At 44.1% G+C, this 19,480-nt stretch overlaps 1 protein-coding gene across 11 annotated transcripts in view; it reads left to right on the top strand.

Moving 5' to 3' along the window:
* The window catches only part of NCAPG2 (non-SMC condensin II complex subunit G2), a 68,337-nt gene that overhangs the window by 34,782 nt on the left and 14,075 nt on the right, over nucleotides 1-19,480 (top strand). For 8 of the 11 annotated variants that reach the window (XR_007460165.1, XM_049642204.1, XM_049642200.1 and 5 more), the window contains 11 exons: nucleotides 2,726-2,948; nucleotides 3,177-3,274; nucleotides 7,489-7,662; nucleotides 9,910-9,980; nucleotides 10,959-11,109; nucleotides 11,228-11,401; nucleotides 12,665-12,781; nucleotides 12,868-13,008; nucleotides 13,447-13,546; nucleotides 14,907-15,094; nucleotides 17,364-17,504. Coding sequence is in view for 10 of the 11 variants with exons in the window: in XM_049642204.1 (XP_049498161.1) it covers nucleotides 2,726-2,948; nucleotides 3,177-3,274; nucleotides 7,489-7,662; nucleotides 9,910-9,980; nucleotides 10,959-11,109; nucleotides 11,228-11,401; nucleotides 12,665-12,781; nucleotides 12,868-13,008; nucleotides 13,447-13,546; nucleotides 14,907-15,094; nucleotides 17,364-17,504 (1,578 nt within the window). In the remaining variant the exon portion in view is untranslated. Of the gene's footprint in view, nucleotides 1-2,725; nucleotides 2,949-3,176; nucleotides 3,275-7,488; nucleotides 7,663-9,909; nucleotides 9,981-10,958; nucleotides 11,110-11,227; nucleotides 11,402-12,664; nucleotides 12,782-12,867; nucleotides 13,009-13,446; nucleotides 13,547-14,906; nucleotides 15,095-17,363; nucleotides 17,505-19,010; nucleotides 19,135-19,480 lie in introns of all 11 variants that reach the window. The other 3 variants (XM_049642207.1, XM_049642205.1, XM_049642206.1) reach the window with 3 other exon arrangements.

The raw sequence follows: 19,480 nt of genomic DNA, 5'->3' as shown, positions 1-19,480 counted from the left end.
AGTTTCTGGAAAGGCAGACTTGCGGGAAATGTTAGTTTTAAGAGTCACACCTGGAACCTTGACATTTGGTAAAAGTGCTGATGGCTAGTTCCCATTCAAGATGGTCTAGTCTCCATGACGGCCCAGGAGTCAACTTTTTAATGTGAATGGGGACAGTCATGAAAGACCTCTCAGGTACTGGCTCTGTGGCTGGGCTGTTGTGCTGGGCTCTGGGATGTTTCTTGGTTGTATGCCTTGTAGCCGGGTTGGAGCTCTGAGGTTTTGAGTCTTGAAGAGCCCCTGCTTACCTGAGTTCTCAAGGTGAGGACTTCCTCTTTCCTCTTGGGTTTCCCCTCTTGGGAACTGTGTTGCTGTGCACGTTCTGAAGTTGACATTTACTAATGGCAGAATTATCTTGACCCGCAAGTTCTCACGTGGGGAAAGTGTGATGCTCCTGCTGAGGGTACTGTTGCCCAGAGGAAGTCAGCAATCTGGAGGTATCCGCTCTGTCCCTTAGGCTATCTGCTTCCATTCTGCATCAGTGTATGGCCTGCACACCACTCTCGCCTACCTTCCTGTGATGTTGCAGGCGGCTTAGTAGAGCAGGTGAACTGTCAGTCCATTCATTGGTTATTTTAGTCTTGGGTTGAATCTGCTTTTGCATGGTTGTGAAATTGCGCCGGATAGTTACGTGCACTTGAATGTTTTGGGAAGTGTTTTTTACTGGTGTCATTGTTACCCACAGATGTGCTGTTTAGGGCTGCACCTCAGTACATTCGCACTCAAGACCAGTGATCCATCTGGACTGACCCTCAGGCAGGAAGGGAGCAGGGGAGGTGGTCAAAGCTGTCAGATCCTTGGACTCATTGCCACCTTCTTCTCTTGAACCTCGAAAGCACTGTCTTTCACTTTTGAGTAAGAGTCTCCAGTCACTCTCTGAGTCAGTGCTGGAGTTAGCTGGCAGTGGGCTCTCTTCTGTGAAGATGCCTGCCCCTGGCAGGACAAGGGCTGAGAACACTGTCGTCTCTGTGTGGCTTACTGCTGGAAGCACGGGGGTGCTATTTGCTTCCCCCGGTACCAGCGTCAGTAGAAGTGTTTGGTGTAGGGCTTGGGCTTAGTTATTGTCTTTACTCCAAAAACTTTTTCAGAAGTACCATGAGGTGTCTGAGCAGAAGTGTCCTCGGACATTTCTGGGAGAAGTGATCAGTAGCGTCAGATGCTCAGAGGTTTCCTGTAAGGGGAGGCGTGAATATGTTCATCTGGATTTTTAATAGGAGGTCATTATGATCTTGGCAAGAACAAGTTCAGTGAGGGTAGAAGCCATGTTTCTATGGGTTGAGGTGTAGTGGGTAGGTAGAGGCGGGTTCCAGGGTGGGAGGTAAAGTGAGCTGCAAGAAGACAGGAAATTCAAGCAGAGTTTCATGGGGAGGCTTTTTGTTTTAGGGTTTGGAATGAGTTGAAAAATACTTAAATGCTGATGAGAAAGATCTAGCTGAAAATACTGGAAAGAGGGACTGGCTGTTGGAGGCAGGTCTTCGAGGAGCATGCATGTCATGGTGTCCCCACTAGACAGGTGAGGAGACCACCAGATGCCAGCTGAGAAGTGACTGGGACAGGATTTGAACATTTCACCATGAGAATCTATTTTCTGTCTACTAGTTTTTCTCTTGTCTGGAGTGTCTTGCTTACAAGTTTGGCCCTTTTCTGTAGGCGGTGGACAACTTTGAGGCTTTTGACTGGAGGGCTATGGGACAGTTGTGGCTGTGCAGCAGCTGTAAGGTGGGCTGGAGGAGGCCGGTGGTCATCTAGGCGAGCTGGCACTGCAGAGGGAGGCAGGGATGCGCCAGAGGGTGCTGCCCCCTGTGGGCAGTGGACCAGGTACCGCTGGGGTTCAGGGGTGATGCCTCTGTTCTCCACAGTACGGAATGGGGTGTCCACTTCAGCTTTCTTTGTCAAGACTGTTGTAAATTTTTCTATACACTTTTCACATTAATGGGCTAAAAGTTATGGTGTTTTAGGAAATTTTTAAATTATTAGACTGATAGTCATAGCTATCATTTGAGAGTTTATACCGAGCATGATACTGATTAGTTATGATTAACCCTCTCAACAGTGTTCTACTTGGCACCTTGTATGTCAGTGCTTCTTTTTATATTTTTTTAAGTATTTATTTTGAGAGAGGGGGAGAGAGCGAGCGGGGGCCGGGTGGGGGGGGAGGAGGAGTAGAGAGGGAGAGACAGAATCCCAAGCAGGCTCCACGTGGGGCTCAAACTCACAAACCGTGAGATCATGACCTGAGTGGAAATCAAGAGTTGGACACTCAACTGACGAAGCCACCCAGGTGCCCTTGTCAGTGCTTTTTTTTTTTTTTTTTTTTTTTAATGTTTGTTTATTTTTGAGAGAGTGCTACTGGGGGAAGGGTGGGGGGACAGAAGATCCAAAGCAGACTCTGTGCTGACAGCAGACAGCTTGATGTGGAGCTCAAACTAACCTAAACTGAAATCAAGAGTCAGATGCTTAACCGTCTGAGCTGCCCAGGTGTTCCTGTCAGTGCTTTTTAAAATATTGGTTTATTCTAATTTCTGTACAGAAGAGTCACAGATTCTGGTGTAGTCATTTGAAATGAGTTTTTTTGGAATAGAAAAATTAGTTCCTTTTTGATTTTGCTCAGGAAATTTTGCTTAAAGTATTTTCAAGATTATAGGGACAATTGACCATTTTCCTTCTGTGTATGCTTTATATATAGTTTTGGAAAATATGCCCCATGGAGCATATTTTGGTTCGTCTGGAGTCAGATTCCCGGCCTGTGTCTCGACGCCTGGTGAACCTCATCTTCAACTCTTTCCTGCCTGTGAACCAGCCTGAGGAGGTATGGTGCGAGCGCTGCGTCACACTGGTCCAGATGAACCACGCAGCTGCCAGGAAGTTCTATCAGCACGCCCACGAGCACACGGCCTGCACTAATATAGGTGCTGGACATTCACTTCTCAGTACTTGTTATATTGTCTGCCTGAAGCATAGTTAGTGTTACTTGTCTTCAGTGTTGGTCATTTTAACGAGCTTCACGCTTGAATGCATTTCTTAATGATTTCCGTTACAATAATACTTTTGATTGTTTGGGATTATAATTTTACTATTAGAAAGATGGTTTTGTTGAAGAAACACAAATTAATTATTGATTATCTTAAACATTTTAGCAAAGCTGATTCATGTGATTCGCCATTGCTTGAATGCCTGCATCCGGAGGGCAGCACAAGAGGGCCACGAGGGCCACGAGGAGAGGGAGAAGGAGAACGTGAGTGCAGTCAGCTTGCCCTGGCCCAGCCACAGCTGCGGCCGAGTTATCTCGGTGAAGACTAGGCCCCGGGACCCATGCTCAGAGAGAGGCAGAACACTGGATCAAAGCTGGCATTCCCATGGAGTGTCATGTTAACAATATTTTATTTTCCATTTATTCCTTTACTATTGATAGTTCAACTAATTATTTTGGAAGGTCATAATTAATGTTTTTGAAAGAATTGCTCTGTATCCTTTGTAGTTTGTTGTGGGATTTGGGTAGTATTTAATACACAGGGAAGTTTATTACTGGTAACACCCTATCCCACATTTTCTTTGCCTTAAGGTTCTCTGTATATTTTAATTCAATGTAGGTGTAACATACACCTGGATTGGATTCCAGATGTTACCATATTTTATAATTAATGGGTAGTAGTGTTCTTAAGGGTTTACTGCTAGCCATTGCTGTAACAGTCTACTAGAAACATCTTGGGGTTGAATTTCTAGGAATAATCTTTATTTAGAATTGTCTTTTAAACAGTAATTAATCAAAGGGACTAGTTAGCTGCTATTTACTCAGAATCCAGAGTGACCCGATAAAAGAAATTTAAGACTTAGACATGCATTACTTATAAGCAGTATCTTAAGCTTATAAACAACTTTCATGCTTAGGTACATCTAAAATAAAATTTGGAGGTAGTTTTATAGTACCCACATAGGTGAGAAACTGGTCTTTAAAAAAAGTCACAGGCACCTGGGTGGCTCAGTCGGCTGTCCAACTTCGGCTCAGGTCATGCATGATCTCAGGGTTCATGGGTTTGAGCCCCACGTGGGCCTTTGTGCTGGCAGCATGGAGCCTGCTTCAGATCCTATCTCCCTCCTCTCTCTGCCCCTCCCTGGCTTCCCCGCTCATGTTCTCTCTCCCTCTCAAAAATAATAAACTTTAAAAAATAATAATGAAATAAAATAAATAAAAGTCCCAAAAGGGGCCTCTGGCTGGCTCAGTTAGGTGAGCATGTGACTCTTGATCTCAGGTTGTGAGTTTTTTTTTCCTTCTTCTTCTTTTAACATTTATTTATTTTTGAGAGAGAGAGACAGACAGACAGAGTGTGAGCAGGGGAGGGGCAGAGAGAGAGAGGGAGACACAGAATCCGAAACAGGTTCCAGGCTCTGAGCTGTCAGTACAGAGCCTGACGCGGGGCTCAAACTCACAAACTGTGAGATCATGACTTGAGCTGAAGTCCGACACTTTAACCGACTGAGCCACCCAGGCGCCCCTAAGGGTTGTGAGTTCTAAGCCCCACATTGAGTGTGGAGCATACTTAAAAACAGGAAGTCCTAAAAGACAATCTGCCCTTTTGCTGAAACATGGTACTGCATATAGGCCGCGAGGAGAGGTCCGTGCATTGGTCTGACCCTGCCACACTCCCATCCTGTGTCTCACCACCTCTGACACAGGCCTTTTTCTAGGAGAGGCTGACAGGTTTGCTTGGGGCTATAGCTGCAGCCTGGCCTGTTCGCCATGACTCCCGGATGCTCCCTGGGGCCTCCTGAGCCCATGCAGCTGGAGGCCCAGCACTCCAGCAGCCCAGTCCCTGCTTAAGCAAGTCGTCCTCAGTCCCAGTCAGAGAGGCAGATGTGGAATAAAGGAGAAAAGAGCAGAAAAGAGTGGGACTGGCTTTTATCCTGGCAGTGGGCCCTGACTAGCAGTTCCAGCCACTCACAGGCCTTCATGGCCTGGATTTGGGAAGCCTTCAGCCCAGGGCATTGGAGTTGGTTCTGCTTTTATTGTCGGTGGAATTGGAGTTCCTGTCTTCAGAGCTTTTCCCTCAATATACAGATTGGGCAGAACTTTTCAGGAAAGGGATCCCATGTCTGCTCCTACATCTTCAGAACCCTCAGCTGGAGATGCCAGCATGGTGGCCTCACTCCACTTTTGCAGGGCACGTGGGGTCACAGGATGGGAAGTGGACGCAGTGATGCACAGGGAGCTGAGTGTCCTGGCTATGGAGCAAGCACAGCCTCTCTGTGGGCCACCCTCGCAAACTCACTCTGATGGTGGAAATGGTTTTGCAGAAGAGAAAAAACATGTTTGTGATGTATTAGTTGAGAGACTATTCCATTTTTTTTTTTTTTTTTTACATTTTATTTATTTATTTATATTTTTGAGAGAGAGAGAGAGAGAGAGAGAGAGCACGAGTTGGGGGAGAGGCAGAGGGAGAGGGAGACACAGAATCCAAAGCAGGCTCCAGGCTCTGAGCTGTCAGCACAGAGCCCGACGTGGGACTCGAACTCATGGACTGTGAGATCATGACGTGAGCTGAAGTAGGACGCTTAATCAACTGAGCCACCCAGGCGCCCTGAGACTATTAAGTTTTTTAAATATTGAAGGAACCCCATACCTCTGTTATTAGAAACCTAGGTATAACTGAGAAAGCTTGCATTTTACAACATTTTGGGTCAGTTTCTATATTAGTAGAAAACAGAAGAGTTTAGAAATATTTAGGACTGTTATAGTTTGTGCTAGACAAGAAGCACACTTTGTCATGTGGATATTCTCATTCTAAGAATATCTAGGTAGCTAAAAGCAAAATTTTTGAAGTCATTCTTTTACTCATTGCTAACTACTAACAATCAAAGATGTTCTCTGCTAAAATAAAAAATTGGCTTCCTATTTAATGAAATCTTACTTAGAAACTTAGCACATTTTTGTGAAAAAGCAGTGGTGGCTTTTTCTTGAGACTTTAATGATAAGGCTGCTATGCTAAACATTGGAATGGTAAAAAGTAAAGTTAAATACAGAATGGAATTTTGTCAATCTGTTATTTGTATCATTCTTTCAGTGGTTTCTAAGCCTTTAGTAGTTTGATTGCTTTTCAAATTTGGCCATAGCTTATTCGGAGTGTTAAGTGTGTAATGAAAAATCTAGATTTATGTAGAAGCCACTTTTGCTTTTTCTGTGTACCCTCCTTAAGTTTCTTTTCTTTTTTAAAGTTTATTTATTTATTTAAGTAATCTCTACACCCAACATGGGGCTTGACCTCATGACCCTGAGATTAAGAGTTGCATGCTCTTTTGACTGAGCCAGCCAGGCTCCCCAAGTTTTGTTTTCTTTTAAACTATCTTTTCCCATTGCATTTGAGTAGATAGCATAATACCAGTACCTGAAATGAATCCTCTTTTGTAGACCCTTTTCTGGAAATTGTCTGTAGTGGTTGTTGGCAAGTTATCAGACTGTGTTTGGTACAGTCCCATTCTAGGGCTGGCTAGCAGACCCTGTCAGTGTGTGTCCGAGCTGGTTGTGGCAGTGTGGGGCCTGTGTTCCGTACAGAAGAAGACGTACCCAGAGTGCATTTGTGGTTTCAGTGGAGCACTCAGAGGAACACAGCGGTGATTATTGCTTACAGCCAGCATAAGCTCAGAAGATGTGAAAGGTGTGTGAAGAAGTCCACGATCGAGTGGGAGTTGGTCATCATCAGCCCTTATACCAGAGTTCGGGAGCTGGACCTACCAGGCCCACAGAGTGGAGTGCCTGGCAGACAGCCTGGGGTGATCTGATAGGGCTGAGTTTGTAGTGGAGTCTCAGTAGCAATCACATCTAAGTAAATCACATTTTACAGTTCTTCCCTCCTCCCCCAGTCTGTTCACATCAAAGTTCATGGTGAGAAGTAACATCTTGCGACTTAGAAGATATAGTAAAAGAAAAATATGTTCTGTACTCACGTATTATGTCCTTAAAGATAATAGTTTACGTTTTTATTTTTAGAGGATTTTTTTTAATGTTTATTTTTGAGAGAGAGAGAGAGCATAAGCTGGGGAGGAGCAGAGAGAGAGGGAGACAGAGGATCTGAAGCAGGCTCCACACTGTCAGCATAGAGCCCAACTTGGAGCTCGAACCCCTGAACCGTGAGAACATGACCTGAGCTGAGGCTGGACGCTTGACTGACTAAGCCCCCAGGCACCCCAAGGATTTTTAATTCATATAAACTGTTTATTGAAAGGATATAGTGTTAATTTAGCATTTACTTCTTGAATGGGTTTTTAAAGACCTTCACCTCTAGTAGAGATTTTCAAATAGAAGACAAAGTCCTTTTTAGGAAATGAAAATAGACTTGGTATACTTCACATTCTGCTTTAGGTCTGGAATTCTGGCATGTACTTTTAACGATAAAGCCGTTATCATAATGGTTGTTAAGATTTGATTCTGTCACAATCAGTTTATTTGTATCTTAGGTTCTGGACAAAACACTGTCTGTAAGTGATGTTGCATCCATGGCCGGTTTATTAGAAATCGTTGTAATTCTCTGGAAAAGTATTCATAGAAGTATGGAAAATAACAAAGAAGCCAGAGTTTACACCATTAACAAGTTTGCCTCTGTGCTCCCTGAGTACCTGAAAGTCTTTAAGGTAAGGCTGCTCACACAGCGGGCAGGCGTGTTAAGATTACATTTGTGCAGAATTAGCAGAAGTGCCTGGCACACTTACCTGTCTGGACCTAGTTTGTCATCTGTAAGTGAGGAATACTGACCCAGCTCTTACCTGGCAGGATAGGTGGCCTCTTGGCCTTTCTCGAGGGTGGAGGCCATATGTCTTTCAGCCTCATTTCCCCAGCACGGAGGGAAATGTGGGTGTAAGTGCTCAGCCTTTGTGTCTTTAATGGTCTGTAACACTATTTGGGAATCTAGTGTGGTTAGCAGGGATTGAGAAAGAGGAGTCTGCTAACACGATGCCATAGCCACGGAGTTTTGTGGGCACTTGTAGGCATTTGATGGCACACTGTAAGCAGATGGGTTTCTGAAGTGTTTGAGTTGTGTCTGCAAATAGAATCACATACATAACTTCTATTTTGATGAAGGAAACTCTTTTTATTTCTTGACTCTTTACTTCTTTTTTTAAAAAAATATTTTTTTAACACTTACTCATTTTTGAGAGACAGAGAGAGAGTATGAGTGGGGGAGGGCAGAGAGAGGGAGACACAGAATCTGAAGCAGGCTCCAGGCTCTGAGCCGTCAGCACAGAGCCCGACACAGGGCTCGAACCCACAAACTGTGAGATCGTGACCAGAGCCGAAGTTGGACACTTAACCAGCTGTGACTTTTTACTTCTGAGGGAAGTTTATTATTTCCAAAACAAAAATAAGATTGTGCTAGAAATACATATTTACTCCCAGTTATAAAGAAAGCATGATTTAAATATAGAAAGACCGTAGGTTTTATGAAACATCCTTCTCTTGCTAAATTTTACTTCTGGACTCTTCCAAAACTGCTTATGTGACCTTGACCTCTTAGCTTTTCTGAGCTACGCTTCTGTGACTGTCAAGTGTCTGAGCTTCATTGTGCCCCTGAAATGCAACTGTGACCTGTCAGGAAGGTAAATAATCTAAATTGCCAAAGTTATTAGTACATTTAAAAGCTCAAATAATTACATTGGGCCATGAAACCAGCATTATCTCTGAATTCTCAGCAGATAACACAGAGGCCCATAGGGTACAGGACGAGGTGACAAATGAGCACTGCGGCCTGCAGGTATATAGGGACCTAAGGAAGGCAGCTAATTAATTCAGTTCCAGATGATTCAGGCAAGAGAGCTTCTCTGCCCTCAGTTGCTCAGAGAACCTTGTGGGCATCCTTGTAAGTGAAAAAACAGCCTATTACTCAGAGTAGAATTAGCGGTAATTATCAGTCTACTTTTATAATATTAAGAAAATACTTTCTTCATTGGGAGTTGGGAGTAAGGGTGGGTTCACTCCAACTGAATGCAGATTATTTGCAGATCAAATTTTGATGTTGCCCTTGTTACCGTTTCATGTATATTTTCAGGAAAATTGTTATTTTTTTTTCCTGTTAGGATCCATCATCTCTTATTCTCCCAGCCAACCAAGAATCTTTTTTATTAAGTGTTCTTGATTGGGCCTGGTCCACTTTTTGTTATGGTGTCATCACAGTAATACTGGTGTAGTTAGAGCTTATTAAGTGTCACCATGTACTGGGTGCTGTTGTTGGCTCTGCCCTGTGTGCCCTACCCGGTCCTCCCAACAGCCCTTTCCCCTTTGGCAGAGGAGGAAACAGACCTCAGAGGCTGCCTCCTTCTCTGTGCTGTTCCAGCTGGTAAAACTATGGAGTCTGATTGCACCTAGATTTGGCTTGGTAACTCTAAAGCCTGTACATTTTCCATTAAACTATTCTGTCTTCCCAAATATATTCTGATTATTTTATGGAAAAATTATTTTCTGACTAGTTTCATTCTCTTGACATTTATTTTTAGGATTCTGAGTGTACAGAGTTAATTTTTTTTTCTCTCTCAACAGTATTGTGTTTAAAATAGAAGTATGTGCCTTGATAGCAAAGAATTTGTCTATTCTGGTTACCAGTGTATCCCTGGGATCTAGGTTGGCAACTCGTACGCAGTAGGTGCTTAATCAATATTTGCACAAATTAATACATCACACAAAGTGGTAAAATGTCACGTAAAACTTTGAAGCTGCTTATCAGACATGAGGCTGAGCAGTAGGTCTAAGTGTCCCCGTGAGCACTGAGAGGAATGCTATGGTTCCTACTGAGCAGTCTGCAGACCCTTTACCAGGAAGTTGTACAGAGAGCCTTTCACAACGTCATCATGTTTAAGTACCCTTTTTTCCCCTTTGTATGCTTTTAGGATGATCGCTGCAAGACTCCTTTGTTTATGCTCATGTCCTTTATGCCAGCCTCTGCTGTGCCCGCCTTCAGGTATCCTCTCTTGGGACGGTGGTGGGGCGGGAACCCTGCCAGTGTTGTGCTCTGTTATTCACGTGAGGTTCAGCAGACGGCCCCACTTCAGCTTCAAGCTCACAGCGGTGGCGGGAGAGCCGCAGGATGCAGTTTCCACTGGGCTCTGCAGTCGCTGAGGGATCAGAGCCCACGTGGAACATAAGCTGTGGGCTCCACCGTGTGGGGGGTCTGTTTGTCAAGCCTGCATGAGGGGCTCTGGAGCTGCGAGGCCTGCACGTCTGCATGTGGCCGCCTGGGCGAGGTGTGCTGAGGGCGCGGAGTGCACGTGGGCTAGGGGCCTGGTGTGGATGGAGGGGCGTGAGGAGCTGGTAGTTTCCTGTCAGCTGTGCCGGAGGACAGCCCTGTGGAGGTGGTGGATCGGATAAGATAGGTTATTGAGATTAATTATGCCTGTTTTTCTTTACTTTTTTAAAGGCGGCTGTCAGAAAATTTGAAATGACCTAAGTGCTTGCTTTTGTGGCTCGTGCTGCATTTTCACTGGATAGCGTTGTTCTAGAGTGTCAGTTATTATCTCAGCAAAAATGACTCATGTTAATTCATATTTGTGGAAAAATGGATGTTCTGATGCTAAACAAAAATTCTTTCCCAAGCACTAGGAATCTTTGCTCTAGGGTCTGAAAGAGCTGACAGAAAAGAAGGTCTGGGGGTCTCATGGCCCTGGCACGTCCTTGATAACTTAACACTTGTATCGGACAGCCTTGGCCTCCGTGTTTCTAAAGCTGTGTTCACATTCAGCCTTTTATGTTGGGACCGAGCCCGAGTAGTAACTGTGGGAAAGCTGTATTTACTCCTGCAGCAGAGAAGGTCTGAGTGTTCTATGTTGGGAAGGCCTTATGTACCCTCACTTGTTTAACTTTATTTTTTTACCTTTTTGAAAAGTGGGAAATTGTTAGTGAATCAATATTAGGTCTGATTTTATGTATTTGGCATTTTCAGCTGTGGTGTGATTTCCACATTAAGAAACCAAGAGGAAGGAGGAGCAGACAAGCGCTATTGTACTTTGTTGGACTGTCTCTGCTCCTGGGGACAAGTGGGACACATTCTGGAACTCGTTTGTGACTGGCTGCCAGAACAGCCCCAGAGCAAGGTATATTTGTGTCTTGTTCCTTTAAAATTGCTGAATGAGGACACGTGTGTATTAGAAAATCATATGCTTTCCTGGGAACATGTGTTTTAATTGCCAGTTTATCGCTGTATTCTTTCAGAGTAACTCAGCATCTAAACAGAAAGTGCAGATCCACGATACACGCCCTGTAAAACCTGATTTGGCGCTGGTTTACGTAGAGTATTTGCTCACCCATCCAAAGAATCGACAGTGCTTGCTCTCTGCTCCCCGGAAGAAACTTAACCACCTCTTGAAAGCACTTGAAATGTCAAAGGTAACTTTATAGAACAGATGAGGAAAGTTGAGGGAGCCCATGCAATTAGGAGTGAAAAATAAGATCCAGACTTTTCATACTTAGAGTGTAAAATTTTTCTAGCTGGAAAGGAGTTAAGAGTTATCTAAGCCCCTCCTTCAATTTGTAGATGAAGACATGAGAAGCAGATGACTAACGTGGCGGGGGGTGGGGGGGCAAGACGGGGGCCAGTCACAGTTCTGGGCCTTTGGAAAACCCTGTTTCTCAGAACATGCCAGTCCGTAGGAAGGCTTCTTCCTGCCCTTCTCTTGCTTTACCTACTCTTATGCATTGATGCCGGAATACTAGTTTACCCTCACAGTCCTTGGCAAGCTTTTCCAGGAATCTTTGGAGAGTGTTTCCTGTGAATTCAGCATTTCCTTCTTCCTTACTGGCTTCTGGCCATATCCTCCAGCACCAGCCCTCAGAGACAGCCTCTGGTACTGCTGCGGAGTTTGGTCGGGCCAGAGGCAGAGCCTCCAGTGCTCAGCATGGGCATCAGATGACGAAAGGGAGGGAGAGGTCTGAAGGAGGAAAAGGAGGCGCACAGTCATCCAGGGAAGGAGATGGACCACGGCTGATGCCCAGGCATGGGTAGGCAGTGCTGGGATTTTGCCCGTGGACTAAGCTGAGCACTGGCTGTGCTGCTGTCCAAAAATTAAGGCTGCCTATGGGTTCTGGGAAAGACGGGTGGGGGCATTCCCTACAGGCTTTGCTACTAGGGGCACAGAGGGTATCCCCACCTACTAACGCTGATGGAACCTTCTCCCTCTTCATGTGACAGCCAGACACAGACTCCCATAAGCTTCCCAGCACTAAGGCCTTGCTCCTTTAGGGTACAAGGTTAGGGAACTGTGGGCGTGCTAAGGCTCTGGCCCTTCCTGAGCACCGAGAGGATCATTCCTGGGAGGAGCTGCCTTTCTTCCTCTTTCCTCTGGCAGGCTGTCCTGTCCTGGTCAGGAGCAGGTCAGAATTTGCCCCAGGGGCAAACGCTTTGTGTGCTTGATCCTGACTGTTCTTGAGCAATGACTATTACGAGTTTTTACCTTGTTTTAGAAGGGGCAGGGGTGTTGGAAGGGAGAGAAGGGAAGACTACATTTCTCAGAAACTTCTGTTGTGTTATTAAAGCACCTCCACTGCTCCAGGGTGTCACCCTCCCACTGTAACTGTGTGTGAAGTTAGTCAGGTCGTCTTCACTTACACAGTGGAACGTGGCCACGGATTTTTTTTTTTTTTGTCTTGCAGGCAGATCTGGAATCAATTTTGCAGTCGCCAGGTGGGAAACCTCACAACTTTAATGAAGCGATGGCTCTGCGAGCCTTCAGCCTCCACTGCCGGCTGAGTATTCATCTTCAGCACAAGGTGAGTGTGTGCCTGGCTGTGTCCCAGTACGAAGTGTGTTGGCAATACTGGTTCTGGTACTAATTTGTCTTTCTGTTGTTGGACAGTTCTGCTCAGAAGGAAAAGTTTACCTGTCCATTTTGGAAGACACTGGGTTTTGGTTAGAAAACAAAGTTCTATCTTTTATCCAAGATCAAGAAGAAGAATATCTCAAGCTTCACAGGGTTGTTTATCAGCAGATTATCCAGGTTAGAAGTCTTTAAACACGGAAACCTTCTCTTCAAGTTCGTGATGTGGTTTCAGATTTTATTTTCTATCTTAAAGTTGTAACTTGGATAGTAGTGTTGCTCTTCTTAAATACTCACAGTGTCATTTCAGCATCTAGAGTTTGTCTTTTCCCAAAACATAAACCATGTAATTTTTATGTAATCTTATACATTGCATGTAATAGGTGTTTAGTAATGTTTATGGAATTACATAAAATGGGTTTCCAGATTTCTTATGGAAATAAAAATGAGAACTAAAGTATCTTTATGAAAATTTTTCTGTAAAACATCTTTATTAATACCTGCCTTAAGAGATCATTAGTAGTATAAGCAGATATTAGAAGCTTTGCAAGGCTGGATTTATTCCCCTTTTTTGGCTTTCAGTAGCCTCTGTTTAAGGTAAATCTGTGTGTCTTACAGACCTACCTGATGGTGTGTAAAGATGTTGTGATGGTCGGCCTTGGCGATTATAAGTTTCAGATACAACTTTTACAATGGAGTCTCGGAATCATGCAAACAGGTATACTTCATTCATTAAAGAACATGTTTAAAGCAATTAATAACCAAACCAGCCCCTCCCTTCGTCACTTTGCTGATCAGGACTCTTGCTTTCAGGTGACAGATAGGCAATGCAAACTAGCAGATGCCAAAAAAGGAATTTACAGACTGATGCAGCTAGGGGGTTCACACGTGTCAGGGCGCCTGGGTGGCTCCGTTAGTTAAGTGTCCGACTCTTTATCTCAGCCCAGCTCTTGATCTCAGGGCTGTGAGTTCAAGCCTCCCATTGGGTTCCACACGGGGTGTTGAAGCCTACTTAAAAAACAAACAAACAGAACAAAACAAAGGTGCTTCTGGTGTCAGACATGCCTGAGTCCACAGAGTTTTTCTCACGAGGGCCTTAGGATTCTCCTCCCTGTGGTTTGCCTAATTGTCAAGTGACTTTGCAGCATGGTGGGCTTGTGCAGTGGCAGCCCCCAGCCTGTTTGCTTGCCACATGGGGGATGTGAGTAGGGTTCTTTAATGCCCCCTCAGAACCACTGGGAAGTTGCTATTCCCCCAAGGACCTATAGTAACTAACACCGCGAGGTCTGTGCTTGCACACTAGGTACTAATTTAAATGTGTTTAGTGAGTGAGTGAGAGGTCGGCTTCCTTCCAGCTGGTCTGGGTGGAGCTGGACTGAGTGATTACCTGGAAGTCACAGCCCCATCACTTGATGGCATGAGGAGTGGTGCTATGATCCAGGCTTTCTCCCCTGCCTCTCATCAATGCGTAAGAGTAGGTAAAGCGAGAGAAGGGCAGGAAGAAGCCTTCCTACAGACTGGCATGTTCTGAGAAACAGGGTTTTCCGCAGGCCCAGAACTGTGACCTGGCCCCCGTCTCGCTTTATCAAATTAATGCAACACAGTAAAGGAAGTGATTTGGAAGAGAAAAACAACTGATAAACTACAGTGTTAGAAATTTAACAGAGTTGGCCTATGAGATTTGTAAATCACATTTTGAAAGTTCTTGGGCCGTCCCTCTCAGACTTAGAGCTGGTGTTAATGTTGCCATTACATGAGAAAATAAGACATGTTCTCTAATCCAGGTGTTCAGGGGACCAAGCTGTCTCCACGTGTAGTGAGCCTGGTTCTTAGTGGCTAAGTTAAATATGCTGTTACTGTTGTTGAAGGTATTGGCATTGTAATTAAAGGGAGTAAGTTTTTAAATTTATTTGTTAAATTTTATATGTATTCAAATTTAGAATAATCTGATCAACCTGGTATTGGCTTACCAGTAACAATTTTAAGTTACCGTAATATACACGTGTTGTGTGAAAAGCGTAGTAATGTCAGCTAAATTTTGTGGTTAGATAACTGCTTTTTTCTAATTTTCTTTCTAGTGAAGGGATTCTTTTATGTGTCATTACTTCTTGGCATTCTGAAAGAGGTAACTGGAAGTTCCTTGATACAGAAACCAGATTCAGATGAAGAAGTTGTGACGCTGTTCGATATGGTCCAGAAAGTATTTCAGAAAATGTTGGAATGTATGGCACGGAGCTTCAGGAAGCAGCCGGAAGAAGGCCTACGGGTACTCCTGCCTTCCCGGGCCGGGCTGTCGGTCAATAGACGGCCGGTGTTTGCCAGGCAGACAGGGGTGCATGGGGATGTGTCGTCTCACACACGGGCTCAGTTAGCATTCGCGGGTGCGGTTGGGCGGTTGGGTGGGGTGCAACTTGGTGTGGGAGGTAAGTTACAGGGCGCTGGCCTTCAGGTGCTGCCCCTGACCTCCTTCAGAGCATGGCGTGGTCAGAGAGGAGGTGCCGTGCCGTCTGTGCCTGGCGAGGGAGGTCCAAGAGCCCACCTCCGACTCTTAGTCTTGGAACAGGTTTTAATGAGCCCAGCTCAGCAGGCCAACAGCAAGAGAGGGAGTCCTCTGCCAGGCAGGACAGGAAGCCCAGAACTACTTGCAACGGGCTTGTGAATACTCCGTTGTTATTTCACAGAGTTTTCCAATTAAAATATACTTTTGAGAATGCTGGTTTTGATTATTTGTAGATGACGAGGACTTTCCTCAGATGAGATACTGATTTCCGTCATAGACTACCCTCTCATTACCTGTCAGTGTCCCCTCACTGGGAGTGAGAGTCACAGAGCTGGAAGGGCCTGGGGGTCCCTTGCTGGTAAAAGCTTTTGTGAAGTAGGGTTCTTGAGTAGCCAGTTCATGTGGGAAATACTGACCCATGTGCCACACTTGCTTTACTCCTAAAATCATACTGTCATTGGATGGGGCCAGTCTTTGTTTTCTTTCTTTCTTTTTTTTTTTTTTTTAATGTTTATTTTTAAGAGAGAGAGCGTGAACGGGGGAGGGGCAGAGAGAGAGGGAGACACAGAATCCGAAGCAAGCTCCAGGTTCCGAGTAGTCAGCACCGAGCCTGACGTGGGGCTCGAATTCGCGAACTGTGAGATCATGACCTGAGCCGAAGTCAGATAATGGAGCCACTCAGGTGTCCCCAGTCTTTGTTTTCTAAGTAGTGGTTTAAAAATGCAAATTAGCTATTCTTTTTTTTTTTTTTTTTTTAAGATTTTACTTTTGTAAGTAATCTCTGCACCCACTGTGGGGCTTGAACTCACATCCCCAAGATCAAGAGTCCATGCTTCACTGACCTGGCCACCCAGGTACTCCCCAGCTATTCTTTTAATTTTTTAATTTTATATATATATATAAGTTATATATATACATATAAAATATTTATATATATACATATAAAATATATATATATATATCCACACACACATATATATATTTAATGTTTATTCATTTTTGAGAGATAGCACAAGCAGAGGAGGGGCAGAGAGAGAGAGTGAGAGGGAGACAGAGAATCTGAAGCAGGCTTCATGCTCAAAGCTGTCAGTTCAGAGCTCAACGCAGGGCTCGAACTCACCACCTGTGGGATCATGACCCGAGCCAAAGTCGGATGCTCAACTGACTGAGCCACACAGGCACCCTAAACGAAGTTTTAAAAAATGCTTAAATAGGAGGATGTTTATGAAGCATTGAAGAGTTTCATTTTTTTTCTGCTCTTTTCTGATAGAAAGTGATTGGTTTGTTGGCCACGTTTTCCCTAGCTTACCAGTTCATCTTTGAGTTAATGTGAAATGCTTCTTTTTTTTTTGTAATGTTTATTTATTTATTTTTGAGAGAAAGAGAGCTCACAAGTGGGGAGGTGCAGAAAGAGAGAGAGAGAGAGAGAGAGAGAGAGAGAGAGAGAGAGAGAGAGAATCCCAAGCAGGCCCTGCACTGTCAGCACAGAGCCTGAGGTAGAGATTGAACTCACAAGCTGTGAGATTATGCATGACCTGAGCCAAAATCAAGAGTCAGATGCTTAACTGCCTGAGCCACCCAGGCACCCCAAAATGCTTCTGTTTTTGATGAGTTGGTTCAAGTGCTGTGATCTGTTTGTGTAGTTTAGTTTGTGCCAGAATCTTTTATTTTCTCACCAAATCTTTTACCATTGACTGTGCTCCTTCTACCAGAACACATGGCCTCATGGTCTTCTTTCACTGTTGATGCTGTATCTTTACTTTTCCTTTATTTATGCTGTTGGTCCTTCTCTTCTTGGGGGTTTTTGCATTGCTTTTGTTGCTATTTCCAGTGGGCTTCACTGCTGTTTGTCCTTGTCTAGCTGTGGTGCCTGAGAGATCGGAGTCAGTAATGGGAAAGGAAGGAGTGGGTGCTGATAATGGGCAAACAAGATTTGGGACTCCTCGACCCCTAGGGAGGACAATAGGAATGTTTGTCCTGTAAAGTGTCTTTTTTTAACCCCTGAAAAATGACTAACTGGTGTGTTTTCTTGTAGCTTCTTTACTCAGTTCAGACCCCTCTTCATGAATTTCTAATGACCGTTCAGTCTTGGCATGCGGACACGCCCGTGCACCGTGGCGTACTTTCCACTGTGATCGCTGCATCTGTGGTGGAGATAAGTCACCGACTACGCAAGGTGAAGTCTGTTGATCCTGAAACTCTTGTGTCTGCTTTTGACTGTACAACATTCTATTTTCTACTGGCAGCACATTTTCATGTTTTTCCAAGTATTTTTTAAGAACTCAGAGTTTAGTAGGTAGCCTGCTTCTCCAGCCCTCTCCCCTCAGTTTCCTAGCAGGCTTATGACTAGAGTCATGTGACTTTTGGGATGTTGTCATCTTTGACTAAAACCAAGCTAGTCCTTCCACTGTGAACTTTTTTTTTTTTTTTGCTGCATTTTAGAGATCTACGTGAGTTGATGTATTTCTTGAGATTCTTCTCTCCTCAGGGCGCCTGGGTGGCTCGGTTGATTAACCATCCAACTCTTGTTCTCAGCTCAGGTCTTGATCTCAGGGTTGTGAGTTCAAGCCCTGACTGGCCTCTCTGCTGGGCGTGAAGGCTACTTACAAAAAAAAAAAGAAAATCTCTCCTGACAAGGCAGAAGCAGCAGTGATCAGTGGTGAGCAGGAGACAGGACAGTTTGGGGTAGTTTGCATCTGACTGTATTGCTGTAGCATAAACCATACTTTTCTTTTTCATTTCTTAAATAGTTTTTTTTTTTAATTTTTTTTTTTTTAACGTTTATTTATTTTTGAGACAGAGAGAGACAGCATGAACGGGGGAGGGTCAGAGAGAGAGGGAGACACAGAATCTGAAACAGGCTCCAGGCTCTGAGCAGTCAGCACAGAGCCCGGCGCGGGGCTCGAACTCACATACCGCGAGATCGTGACCTGAGCCGAAGTCGGACGCTTAACCGACTGAGCCACCCAGGCGCCCCTTCTTTTTCATTTCTAAGCACAGGAAATTTGAATTTCCGATATCGTTTTAAACAGATAATGTATTCATTTCTACTCTGTAAGTGACCGGCTGTGTTCCTAACAGTTGCAGATTTTTTACAGTTAGCCTTCTTGGGTAAAGATTGGCCTAACCAGGATGATAACTCCAGTCAGAACTGTTTCCCCAGAAAGACCCTCAAGGCATGGCGGGAGGGCGTGGAACAGTGCCATAGAAGATAGAAAGGTGATGATAGATTTTCTCTGTATGAAAAGATGGGATCTGACAGTCAATGTTGTTAACTTATATAAATGTACATATATATAATTTATTTGAATTCTGTACTGTGAGGTCATGAGTGTGAAAAAAGCTAACTAAGTTCCTATAACAATAGATTTTAAGACCCTCCTTAAAGCTTTAAGGAAGGTCATTTTGGTTTAGGAAAGTGATAGCTAGATTATACATAGAATTAAGAGCTAGGATTTATTTACTCCATCGAGCTTTATAGCTGACAAGTATAGATCAATCGATTAATGGCCTATGGCCAAACCTGGCTCACCATCTGGTTTTGTAAATGAAGTTATATTGGAGCATAGCCACACCCACCGTTTACAGATTTTCTGTGGCTACTTCATCTGTAACTGCAGAGTTGAGTAGTTGTGACAGAGGTGGTTTGCCCACAGAGCTGATGTATTTCACTACCTTACAGGAGGTGTTCGCTGACTTCTCTTGTATCCTTACTGACTTGTCTGCATGTTCCATCAGTGAGAGGTTAGCGCTGCTGTGGATTTGTCTCTTCCCGTTGGTTTGCATGTATTTGGGAGCTTTGTTAGGTGTGCACATGGGACTACTATGTTGTTTTGATACACTGACTCTCTCTTTAGTTATGAGACATCTTGTCATCTCTGGTGATACTTCTCATTAGTCTGCTCTGGCATTTTTCATGTTTGCATAGCATATCTTTTTTTTTTTTTTTTTTTTTTTTACCCTTTTGCTTTTGACCTGTTTTTCCTGTGTTTAAAGTGTTTCCTATAATCACTACATGGGTAGACTTGGTTTGTTTTTTTTTTGTTTTTTTTTTTGGGTCTAGTTTACAATCTCTGCCTTTGACTTGGGGTGCTTAGCCCATTTGATTTTAATGACATAATGATATATATATATATATATATATATATATAT

This window comes from Panthera uncia, chromosome A2, assembly GCF_023721935.1.
Source record: "Panthera uncia isolate 11264 chromosome A2, Puncia_PCG_1.0, whole genome shotgun sequence".
NCBI lineage: Eukaryota > Metazoa > Chordata > Mammalia > Carnivora > Felidae > Panthera > Panthera uncia.
This window is presented reverse-complemented; position numbering and strand designations above follow the sequence as displayed.